The 12882-nt window shown below is 58.7% G+C and overlaps 1 protein-coding gene across 2 annotated transcripts in view; it reads left to right on the top strand.

Annotated features, from left to right (window-relative positions):
• CELSR1 (cadherin EGF LAG seven-pass G-type receptor 1) overlaps positions 1–12882 on the top strand; it is a 147146-nt gene that overhangs the window by 67427 nt on the left and 66837 nt on the right. For both annotated transcript variants that reach the window (XM_069586187.1, XM_069586186.1), the window contains exon 3: positions 10332–10554. In XM_069586187.1, the coding sequence (XP_069442288.1) occupies positions 10332–10554 (223 nt within the window). The remainder of the gene's footprint in view (positions 1–10331; positions 10555–12882) is intronic.

Here is a 12882-nt window from a genome sequence, read left to right as displayed (position 1 = left end):
GTTTCCAGCCGGGGAAACTGAGCAGGTCAGGAGCCTGCTCGGGACGCCTCTGTCCCCCGCAGCGGTCTGCGGGGGCTGGCTGGGAGGAAGGCAGGGTGGATGGGCCGATTTTCTCAGGGTTTAACCTTTGCAGGACCCTGCCCTTGTCTCTGCTTCCGCTGCTGAAGCTGCCCGTGTGAGCAGGGTGGGTGGCTTGCCGCGGGGTCTGGTTCTTTAGTTCACAGCCCTGAGCTGCTGCTTAGGACCAGGAGGCAGCTGTCTCTTTATCGAAAAGCTGGCAGCCTCAAGCCTCTGCTCGCCCTTCCCCTCCTGGGGCCTGTCCTGCCCTCCTTCAGGGCCCCGGGGGTTCGGCCTGGCTATGCCGCCCCTCCTGCCGGCCCCCAGCCCCTCGCCTCCCCTCTCCCCATCGGGGCAGCCCCGGCCCTTCTGAAGTGCCTCTTGGCGGGACCACATTCACATCAGCATCTCCTGGTTCCTGCCCTGCCCCTCGGCTCCCAGGCCTGCCGTGACGGTCACACACACGTGCACACGCCCCACATCACATATACACACCACACATGCACATGACACACACACACTACACGTACACACACGCACACCACATAATAGACATGTTGCACAATACACACACACACACACACACACACCCAACATCACATATACACACCACACACAGACACATTACACACACACACACATCACATGATGGACACACAGAGATCACAGAACACACACACATTACATATACACGCCACATACAGACACACTACACACACACACACTACATATACACACACGCACACCACATAGTAAGACACATCACACAGTACACACACACACGCACCCCATATCACATATACACACCACACACGCACATTACACACACACGCACACACTACATATACACACACACGCCACATAATAGACACATCACACACACACACACACACCCAACATCACATATACACACCACACACAGACACATTACACACACACATCACATAATGGACACACAGAGATCACAGAACACACACACATTACATATACACGCCACATACAGACACACTACACACACACACACACTACATATACACACACGCACACCACATAGTAAGACACATCACACAGTACACACACACACGCACCCCATATCACATATACACACCACACACGCACATTACACACACACGCACACACTACATATACACACACACGCCACATAATAGACACATCACACACACACACACACACCCAACATCACATATACACACCACACACAGACACATTACACACACACACACATCACATACACACACACATCACATAATAGACACACAGAGATCACAGAACACACACCCAACATCACATATACATGCCACATACAGACACACACGCACACTACATATACACACACGCACACCACATAGTAAGACACATCACACAGTACACACACACACATACCCCATATCCCATATATACACCACACACACATTACACACATGCACACCACATAGTAAGACACATCACACAGTACACACAGACACACCCCATATCACATATACACACCACACACGCACATTACACACACGCACAGACACGCACACACACGGACACTACATATACACACATGCACACCACATGGTAAGACACATCACACAGTACACACAGACACACCCCATATCACATATACACACCACACACACACATTACACACACACACTACATATACACACACGTCACAGACACACAGAGATCACAGAATACACACACACACATTACATATACACGCCACACACATGTCACAGATATTCACACATGCACATCACATAATAGACACACAAATCACACAATACACACCCACATTATACGTACATGCCACACACATCACATATACACATATGCACACCACAGAATGCACACACAGGCACTCACACGCCTGCATTACATGTACATGCCGCACGCATCACACACGTGTACACCACATACACACACATGCACACACACCCACATTACATGTCCACGCAAAGAGCTGGACACGACTGAGCACGCACACACTGACAGACCCTCTGCTGGGCCTGTTTCCCGCCTGTGAAATGGGGGCGTGTCGGAGCTCCCACACCCAGGGCTGTGAGGCTCCCCTGCCCCCGTCACCCTGAGCTGTCAGCGCAGTTGCCTTGCACACGAGCCCACGTCAGCTCGGTGCATCTGGGGCTTCTCTGAAGGACGTGAGGCCCTCCAACCTGGGGTCTGTGGTTCTGGCACTTCGGGCTGGGGTCTGGGCGAGCAGTGTCCCTCAGCCCCCAGTCAAGCCTGGGCAGGACAGGCATCCAGTGATGGGGATGCGTGTGAGGCCATTGCAGCCAGAGGGGCCTCAGCTTTTGCAGCTAAGGATGCCTCTTTAGGGGTGGGGGGGGTCCCAGGTCCATGTGGGATTGTGCCCTTGCCGCCGTGAGCAGGAGGCCGGGCCCTGGGCCCTGTGGGCAGGGGTCGCGGTGCTGCGTGCAGTATGGAGCATGGCTATGGGTCTGCTCGGGTAAGCCTGATCCTTGTTGTGGGGTGAGGCTGGCAGTCATAGTGGGTGGGGGCTGCGCAGGAGCAGCGCAGGGGGCTTCCCCAGGGTTAGGGTGACTTGGAGCAAGCATTTGAGCCCAAGCAGGGCACTGGAACGCTTGAAACAAATTTGGAAATCCAAATTTATTTTAAATGAGAATTCCTAGAAGAGGAAAACTGAAGTTAAATCTTGATAAGCAAGTGTAACTGAAAACATTTATTACAGTAAAATAGTGTTTCTTGTAAGAGCTATATATCTATATATATATAGATGAATTAAAGATAGAGAGCTCACTGAATTTGGTCCAAGTTATTTGCCTGAAGTAAGATGATGATGTTGAAACTGAAACTCCAATACTTTGGCCACCTGATGCAAAGAACTGACTCATTAGAAAAGACCCTGATGCTGGGAAAGATTGAAGGCAAGAGGAGAAGGGGACGACAGAGGATGAGATGGTTGGGTGGCATCACCGACTCAATGGACATGAGTTTGAGCAAGCTCTGGGAGTTGGTGATGGACAGGGAGGCCTGGTGTGCTGCTGTCCATGGGGTCACAAAGAGTCGGACACGACTGAGCGACCGAACTGAACTGAACTGAACACGATTTTAAGAATTAAAAGCCATCACATCACCTCTCTCCCCACCTCTGAGTTCTGTTCTGCCATGCCGGCTGTGATGGGGGTGCGTCCACCATGGACACCTGGGCTTTCCCCTGGGGCTGGCGGCTGGGGCCTGCCAGGTCACCAGTGTATAGAGGATGTAGTTAAGGAGACACAGAAGTGGGTTCCTGTGTGGTTTGAACAAGTCAGCGGGAATGCCTGCCTTGGGAAGTACCCTGTTCAGGTGCCCACAGAGCCTTGGGGTTGGCCTGGGTCTCGCCCCTGGAACCCAGGGGTGAGAGCTTTTACAGGGAGCCCCGTTCATCTGGCATGCTTAGAGTTCTCACTGCCTTTTTTATTTAAAAAAAGTCATGTTTATCTGTAGAATTAATTCTTCATTCATGACATCAGCATCTTTCTGACATCATTTGAATCAGACGTGAGTTTTGCAAGGTTCGTAATTCTGTACGAGCAGTCGTCATCAGCTTGCATGTGGGGGAGTCCTGGCGTTTTATGACTGCATCTCACAGGCATTCGTCCAGTACCGGGCACTTGCCAGGCACCCTCTGAGTGCTGGGCATTCTCAGACTTGACCCTCGGACAGGCGGTGCCCCTCCCCCACAGGCTGGGGCAAGGGAGGGTGAGGGACAGTCATGCTGAGTGTCACCCTGGGGCTGGGACGGGCTGAGATGGAGAATTCTGGGCCCATCAGAGTCTGACCTGGGCGCCTGGCCCTGCCTAGGTGGGTGAAACCTCCAGAGGGACGTGGGTGCCTGAAGTGGAGCTGCGTGTGGCACCCAAGAGTCCTCTGCAGAGGCCAGAGAGGGCACGCCAGGCCAGAGAAGGCACGCCAGGCCAGAGAAGGCGGTGTCCACAGGGTGATCCTGGTAGCAGTGAGTGTGTGTGAGTGTGTACAGGGGACGAATGCCAGGCCTGCAGAAGGCGATGTCCGTGGGGTGATGCTGATAGCAGTGAGCGTGTGTGAGTTGTGTACGTGGGATCCCAGGCCCAGAGAAGGCGATGTCCGTGGGGTGATTGCTGATAGCAGTGAGCGTGTGTGAGTGTGTACGTGGGATCCCAGGCCCAGAGAAGGCGGTGTCCGTGGGGTGATTGCTGATAGCATTGAGTGTGTGTGAGTGTGTTCGGGGTCTCCTCCATTAGCCTGGTGAGTCCCCCGGCCGCCCTTCAAGGAGGGCGACCGTGCGGCCAGCCTGGGAGGTGGGGAGCTGGTGTCGACTGTGCGGGTGTGTGTCTGGCGCCCCGAGGCGGAGGGTCTCTGTGGAGCAGCAGGACTGATGGGAGCCAGGTGGGCTTTCTGGAAAGCTCCCCTGGGTGTTCTGTGGGGAGCCGGCAGATCTGTGAGGCGCTGAGCTGCTGGGGGGAGCCCAGGGGCCAGGCGTGGTCGTGGTGGTTGTGCAGATCAGGCTGGTTTAGACTGGGGTGAGACCAATGGTGGAGGCGAGTGACTCGGGCCCTGGGGGTGACTCGGGCCCTGGGGGTGACTCGGGTCCTGGGGGTGACTGGGATCCTGGGGGTGACCCGGGCCCTGGGGGTGACTGGGATCCTGGGGGTGACTTGGGCCCTGGGGGTGACTCGGATCCTGGGGTGACTCGGGCCCTGGGGGTGACTGGGATCCTGGGGGTGACTTGGGCCCTGGGGGTGACTGGGATCCTGGGGGTGACTTGGGCCCTGGGGGTGACTGGGATCCTGGGGGTGACTTGGGCCCTGGGGGTGACTGGGATCCTGGGGGTGACTTGGGCCCTGGGGGTGGGTGATTTGGGCCCTGGGGTGACCCGGGCCCTGGGGTGGCTTGGATCCTGGGGGTGACTCGGATCCTGGGGGTGCACTGATGGGGGCAAGGGAGGAGGGGCGAGTGGCTCCAGGGCTCTTGGCCCCCCTCCTCCGTGGTGGCTACAGGACCCTCCCCGGGTGGGGGACCCGGAGAATGGACTTGGTTTGGGGAGACAGGTCTGAGGCCTGGGCTTGTGGGGAAGAGAATGGGAGGAGCGGGTGGGCAGGTGTGGGCCCAGAGAAGGGGCCCGAGGCGTGGCCGTGGCGCTGCGGAGCTGGCCCCTCGCTGGCCGGCTGGGGAGGCCGGGAAGAGCATCCTGGGGGGCAGGGAAGCCAGAGCTGATGAGTCACCAGGTCCTCGAGAAACCGGGATCGCAGCTCTGCAGGCTCGGGCCCGGCCCCCTGAGGCCAGCGTTTACCGGGAGAGCAGTTTTAGGGCGGATGCAGAGGCCACCAAGGGGGCTGGATAGTGTCCCCCCAGGTTCACGTGCGGAACCTCAGAATGTTGGAAGCAGGGTCTCTCCAGATGTAATCGGTGAGGCTCCCAGTGATTAGTGAACATCGTCCCGGACTCGGGGTCCATCTGAACCCAGTGACTGGAGTCCTTGTAAGAGAGAGGATGGGGAGACGAGACGCAGGAAAGATAGCCACGTGACCACAGATGAGGGATGAGGAGGCCACAAGCCCGGGAACACGGGTGGAGGAGGGGGCCTGACAGCTGGGGGAGGCAGGGAGGAGCCCCCTGGAGCCTGCACAGGGGGTGGCCCTGCTGATACCCCCAGATCTATGAGAGAATTCGTTTTTGTTCCCTTTAAGCCCTCTGCTTTGCCGTACTTGTCACAGCAGACCCAGGAAACAAATACGACTACCTGTGAGAAAAGAAAAACCTTTTGTGCTTAAAACAAATAATTTCACGGCGACTGAGCTTTATTTGCAGTTGATTTAAAGTTGCATGATGGGTTAAGCAGAGGAGTGGAGGAACCCCGCAAGGCAGCACGCCCTTTCCGCAGCACGGCGGAGGCCCTGCAGCAGCGGGCTGAGCGGCTGCGGGGCGCGGGCAGCACATGTCCCGCTGGGCCGTCCTCCCGTCCCCGGGGCCGCCTGCGGACCCAGGCTTCCCAGCGGCCGCTGGAAAACCGCCCGTGAGCAGGAGTACGGCGGGCAGAGTCAAATGCAGGTCTCAGAACTGAATGGAGGGCGTGCTCACTGTCTCTGAGCAGGGCCGTCCTTCTCTGGGCCCAGGCAGCTGGGAGCCCATCGCGGGAGCCCCTGGATCTTGGATGGAGGTGGAGGGATCCAGACTTCCAGTTGGCTCGAGGGCAGAGCCCATGAGCCACCGCCGTGGCCTTGGTGGGGGCGGGGCCTGCGCTTGCCTCCCGGTGACATTGACCACTGGGGCCGAGCCCAGCCGGGCAAGGTTCTGGACGCCGCGGGAGGGCGGGGCGCCGTGGGGAGGGCCGGCCGGGCCCCCCTTTGTTTGCCGTCACGGCTTAGGGAGCGCGGCCCGCCCCGGCCTCTCACTGCAGCTTTATTACTTCAGAACACGTCGTGCTTGGCCCTCGACCCGCCAAGTCGGGACTTGGAGAGCAAACAGTCCCAGACGTCACATGGATTTTAAAAGGAGAGATTAGAGAATCTGAAATGAACGAAAAACAAACACACCTTCAGCTAAGCATTTACAATTAATGAATAGAACTGAAGGCTGCGAGCCGCCCACCTGGGAAGGGGCCAGGTGGGCCCCTTAGTGTGCGTGTGTGAGTGTGGGTGTGTGTGCGTGGGTGTGTGTGTGTGCATGTGTGTACGTGTGCGGCTGAGGGCAGACGTGAGGGTGCGAATGCGTTTATGGGTGTGCATGCTTGTGAATACTGAGCGTGTGTGCGACAGTGCGAGTGTGTCAGCAGCGTGTGGCTGGGTGTGAGTGAGGGCGCGTGTGTGTGCACGGCCTGCCGGGTGTCCATGGCGGGCGGGGTGGGGCGCCCTGGTGACCCCGGAGCCGGTGGGGAGACCAGAGGGTCAGCCCCGATGGTGGAGCCTGGAGCGGGGTGTGCGGCCGGGTGGGCCTCTCCTTTCCGAGCAGCGCGTGAAACCTCTCCTCACAGGTTGTTCGGGGGCAGCTGCCTGCTAGGGGAGAGCAGGTGGGTGTCCTAGGTGGGCCTGTGGTCTCTCCCTTCCCTGCCTGGTAGGAGGAAGGGGATGGAAAAAAACCCCGCCTGACCCTGCCAGGCCCTGGGGGTGGGCACAGCCCTGGGGGTGGGCTGGGCCCGGGGCTCTGGCCTGGTGGTCCGTGTGCGGTTATGAACTTCAGTAAGAGCTCAGCAGTTGAGGCTCTCCTCCCTGTGTCCGAGGGGCTCAGGCTGGGCCACCTCCGCTGAGCAAGTTGTGTGTCCTCAGCTGTCGCAACCTGGGGAGGAAGATACTCCCGAGAAGGAGAGGAAATTCAGATTTCCCTGGTGCCCGGCTTGCTTCGGAGGATCGTCACGCTAATTACAGATCAGTTTCACCTGCTCCTCAAAAATAAGCTCTTGTGAAGCGTTCCCTCTCGGGTGACGGATGGGGTTTTCTTACACCCGTCAATTACTGAGCTCTCGAAAATCAGCTCGGTCGGAGGTCGGCCTCCCCAAGAAACAGACCCCGAGGCCCGAGATCCGCCTTCCTGGGAGCCACGCCTGGGCAGGGGGCGGGGACGGGGGCTCATGGGGCTGCCCAGAGGAGAGGCTGGGCTGCAGCAACGCAGCAGCAGAGGCCTCTCTGACCCCACGTCTCAGCTCTGGCGATGCAGTGCAGAGGAGGCTGCCCTGGGCCACGGGGCTGGGCTTCCCCACCTCCCTGTGGAGCTGTTGCTGGCTGTGAGCTGCCCCAGTGGGGGCCATGCAGCTGTGGTTGAGGGATTTCGGGGGGAGGGTCTGAGGGCAGGGTCGCAGCTGTGAGCGGTTGTCACCCAGCAATCCAGAGCCTCTGACCTGGAGGGGCACGTGGGCTACACACAGCACCCACTCTCCACTATATCCAAGAATTAATGATCGGGACTTCCCTCGGGGTCCAGTGGGTAAGAATCCACCTTGCAATTCAGGGCGTGCAGGTTTGATCTCTGACTGGGGAGCTAAGACCCCACATGCTACAGAGCAGCTCAGCCCACTCACCACGAGAGAGTCCTTGCGCGGCAAAGAAAGATCCTGAATTAACGCAACGAATGTCGTGTGCTGCAACCGAGACCCGGCGCCGCCACGGTTTAAAAAGCTGATGATATATTTTAATATCACTACCCAGTTTGTTCACATTCCCAATTGACTCAGTAGAATTCGGACAGATATTGAACCTCAGCAAAAATTAATGCAAATAAAACACCTTGGAGGTTCATTGTCAGAAATATAAAATATTTTACAGACTGATGGCCACCCTCGTGTTGGAGAGGATGTATGAGTCTGTGCATCCTTTTGTGGAGGGCAGTTTGGAAATACTTATCAAGAGTGCAGCTTGATTCACCACTTTCAGGAATTTTCTCTGGAGAGAGATTCTTAAAACACAACAAGGACATGTATCAAAAAGTTATACGGGGCCTCCTCGGTGGCTCAGTGGTGAAGAATCCGCCGACCGAGGCAGGAGGCACGGGTGTGATCCCTGGTCCGGGAGGCCCCCACGTGCCGCGGAGGAGCAGAGCCTGTACCCCACGACTCCCGAGCCTGTGCTCCAGGGTCTGCGCTCCTCAGAGGGAGAAACCACTGAAATGAGAAGCCTGGGGACCACGACTGGAGAAAGCTCTCGCAGCAGCGAAGACCCAGCGCAGCCGGAGACAAATGATTAATAATTTAAGAAGCGGTCTGCAGTAAAAGCAAGTCATAAGCAGTCTACCTGTCCATCAGCGGTAGAAGGAGACACATCAGTGATTTAGGTTCTGATGGGGTCCTCTAACGGAATACTGTGCAGCCACTGGGAGGAGAGAGGAGAAGCTCTGAGGCCCACAGGGAGGGTCTCCACGCTACCCCTGGCCCTGAGCCCACATGCGGGCACAGGGCACCCCGCAATCCTGTCTCCTCCGGTGGGACCTGCAAGAGACCGAAGACTTTCCAGGCCTCACTGTTTACATGGTGACTTTCCTTAGTGAGTGAATGAAATACTCTTAGTTTAGAGTGTACGCATTAAGGGACTTCCCGGTGGCTAGGACGCCACGCTTCCACTGTGAGGGGCGTGGGTTCGATCCCTGGTTGAGGAACTAAGATCCCACATGCTGAGTGGCATGGCCAAAAAATTATTTTAAATGCTTTCATTTAAAACTCAGTACCTGGTGAGATACAGATGAGAGCTGGGGAATTTCCGGTTGTCAGAAGCTCCTGTTGGTCTGTGGGTCTGTGAGGGGCTAGCAATGCCCACCTCATGACAGGCAGGCCCGGGCCATGTTCCAGGGAGTGAGGGTCATGCAGCCAGGCCCCCGCAGAGGCCTCGCCACTGGTGGGCAGCCTGGGTCTGGTAGGCCTCTGGGGCAGAGGCAGTCAGTGTGGGCTCCCTGGTCAGTGGAAGCTTCCAGAACTCCCCTGCCACAGGGGTGGTGGGGGGCGGCGGTTAGGCCACAGAAAGGGCGTTGGAGCACAGCTGGGGGCCAGAGTGCGGGACAGACTTGATTACAGGATCGCAGCCCAGCGTTGTCCGGCGGGCAGTGGGTCTGCGTGGCAGGTGATGCGCTGGGGGCACTCTGTATGACCCCAGCCTGCTCCTGGGTCTCCGACGAGCCCCGGGGTGCCCAGCCGTCGTGCAGACGTGGGTGTGGGGAGGGCACAGGGCCCTCTCAGCATTCTCAGTCTTTCTAGGTGGGGCTCTTGGAAGAGCTCCAGGCTCAGCTGGGGGTTCAGAACAGGGTGGGGTGCCGAGAGGCACTCATGGCCGCACATACCCTTGTCCCCCTTGACCAAGGGCGGGGACCCCGGAGGCCCAGGACAGGGACGAGTGGCTCGGCCACCTGGTGCATTCAGCGGGGAGGCCCCTGGGGTGCTAACCACCTCTTGGACAGCCCACTGGGCACTGGGTGCCCTCATGCCGGCAGGAACACCAAGTGTCTGATCACAGCCCGGCTCCAGGGTGGTTCCCAGAGGCCCCAGGTGCCCCCAGATTTGGGTTTAGCAGCTGGTTCTGCAGTAGTGTTTGTGGCCTGGTTGCGGGGCTTGTCCTTCCCACTCCCCTCCCCTCTCCACTCCCCTCCCCTCTCCCCTCCGCTCCCCACGCCTCTCCCCTCCCCTCCTGCCTCCCCTCCCCCCTGGGCTGGGGAGAGGCCCTCCCCCCACCTCCACCTCCCCTCCCCTCCCCTCCCCCCTCTCCTCCCCCCTCCCCTCCCCATCCCTTATACCCCCTCTCCCCACCCAGGTCACCGTGTGACCCCTGTCTCCCGCTCCGTCCCCCCAGGCGAGCACTGCGAGGTGAACGCGCGCTCCGGCCGCTGCGCCCACGGCGTGTGCAAGAATGGGGGCACCTGCGTGAACCTGCTCATCGGCGGCTTCCACTGCGTGTGCCCCCCCGGCGCGTTCGAGAGGCCCTACTGCGAGGTGACCACCCGGAGCTTCCCACCGCAGTCCTTTGTCACCTTCCGGGGCCTGAGGCAGCGCTTCCACTTCACCGTGGCCCTCGCGTGAGTCCCCGCGTCCCCGCGCCACCGCCCGTGCTGGAGGTTGGGGGGCGGTCTCGGGTCTCAGAGCGGCCTTCTGGCCCTCCGTCCGCGTCGCTGCCTACAGGACCCCGTGCAAGTAGAGGATGTGGCCCCTGATGCCGGGCTTCCCCTGTGGCTCAGCTGGTGAAGACTCCACCTGCAATACGGGAGACCTGGGTTCAGTCCCTGGGTTGGGAAGATCCCCTGGAGAAGGGAAAGGCTCCCCACTCCAGGATTCTGGCCTGGAGAATCCCATAGACTGTACAGTCCCATGGAGTCGCAAAGACTCGGGCACGACTGAGTAAGTTTCACTGTCACTTCACTTTCCCCTGATTCGAAAGTGAGAAATCTCCAGCTGGCAACAGCAGAGCGTTAACAAGCTTGGGGCCCTGTTTGCCCAGCTCCCACGCCTACGAAGCCAGCCCGGACGCCCTGGTGCTGCCCACCTACCACCACGCGGGCACCTCTGCCATCCAAGTGCCCAGAAATAGGGGGAAAGGGCGTGGAACTCAGACTCGGCCTAGGCTCCTGTGGGGTCTCTGGCGAGCTGGGTAACCACGGGTGGGCGGCCTCGCCCCTTTCAGCCCTGATCCCTTAACCCGTAACAGGGTGCAGGCTGACTGCACGCTAGGGCCATTCTTTTATTTTTTTATCTTTTTCTCCAAGAGAATTTAGATTTAACTTTTAATTTTTAAGATCTATCATTTCTACTGTAAAGATTTTTCTCAAGTTCAACTTAATAGAATAAGGTGTTTTTTGTGTTTGGTGAGCATTTGGGGATGCAGTTTTTGGGGACACAGTCTTCGTGGGAATGCACCATCCATGTCCCCCAGAACCAGACGCTTGCTCTGAGTTGCCCTTTGGAGCTCAGGGCCTCTTGGGGTGGGATGGGGCAGCTCCTTTCCCGGGGGTCCTGCCCCTCCCGGGAAGCCCTCCCCTATCTACCCCCCTCCATTGCACTCAGGTCCTGAGTCCCTCACCCCCATGTCTCCCTGTCTGGCCGCTTCTCTCCCAGTTTCCAGCATCTCGGCCCAGGCCACCGTCCTTCCCTCGGCTGACAGCTGTGGTGTCCGCGACTCTCAGCCTGAGCCAGGGGGACCCTTGTCCGATAGGTGTGCCGGGCCTGCCTGCCACCCGGGGTAAAACCCAGCTTCTGAATATGGCACTTGGCAGCCTCCGTGTGCTGACCCCTGTGACCCCAATCCTGGCGGGGGCCACCCTCGCCTCCTGGACCCGCCCAGCCCTGCGTGGTGTTTCCTCAGCCCCTCCCGCCTGCCCCGATCCCGTCTCCCGTCGCTTCCTTCAGGAAGGCCCCGTGAGCAGGCTGGGCCACGCCTGCGTTCCAATGCTGGCCATCCAGCGTTCGGCCATCGCCTGCTTGTCTGCTGCCTTCAGCCTCTGATGCCCCTGCTTGTGGGATCAGGCTGCTGTCCACCCTGCCTGCCCCTAAGATCCTGTGGAGGACACGCGGTTAACGTGGGGGCTCGCATCATTGGTGGGTTTTCTACATTGTGGCCCAAATCTGCTCGCTGTAAACCCATCCTCCACACTGGGTGGCCAGGATTCCTGGCCCTGATATTTTTTTTCCCAGTTGTCGGATGATTCGATTGGGCTCAAGTCTCTGAAGCAGATGCTCGTCATTTGAAGCCTTTAAATGGCCCTTTGGGCTCCCTGGCTGGGATCCGGGCTTCAGCCCCAGGACTGCTGTGCCCATGCCTGTCCACCCGCTGACCTGAAGCGCCTCACGGGCTTCTTGTCCTGCGTCCTGACACCCAGGAGCTCAGAGGCCAGGAGCGACTGACTGGTAGTTCCATGCTGACACAGCGTGAACGCTCACTGCTCCCCACCTGTAGCCTGGAGACGTCACTGGGGGGGCTCCTGGCCTCCCAGAGCAGGGGCTCTTTGGCCCGGTGCGGGTGGGAGGGGTTGAGTTGCAGAGGACAAAGCTTCCAGGCATTCTCAGTGGTCTGGAGTGCCAGCTGGGGCTCTGCAGAGGTGGGCAGACTCCCAAGCCCCCGGACCCACCTGGGCCCGCCCACCTTGTCCAGCTCCAGCCCCCCGGTAGATTCTCAGGCTTGGACACCTGCACTGGGTACAGACACGTCCTCATGGAGGGCATTCCTTTTAGAGACGCGGGTCCCTGGTGAGATACCTTCTGGGCTCTGCCCAGCTCATCACAGACCTCAGCGTGGACAGCTCTGTGGATAGCCTGCTTATCCTGATCTGCAGGCATTTCCCCGTTCAGCCCTCTTCCTGAATCTTCCTCGGAGGCCAGCTTTAATGAAACAGCAAGAGCGGCTCTCATCTGTG

This window comes from Ovis canadensis, chromosome 3 (assembly GCF_042477335.2).
Source record: "Ovis canadensis isolate MfBH-ARS-UI-01 breed Bighorn chromosome 3, ARS-UI_OviCan_v2, whole genome shotgun sequence".
NCBI classification, from domain to species: Eukaryota; Metazoa; Chordata; class Mammalia; order Artiodactyla; family Bovidae; genus Ovis; species Ovis canadensis.
Note: the sequence above shows the minus strand (reverse complement) of the source record. Positions and strands in the feature narration are given on the sequence as shown.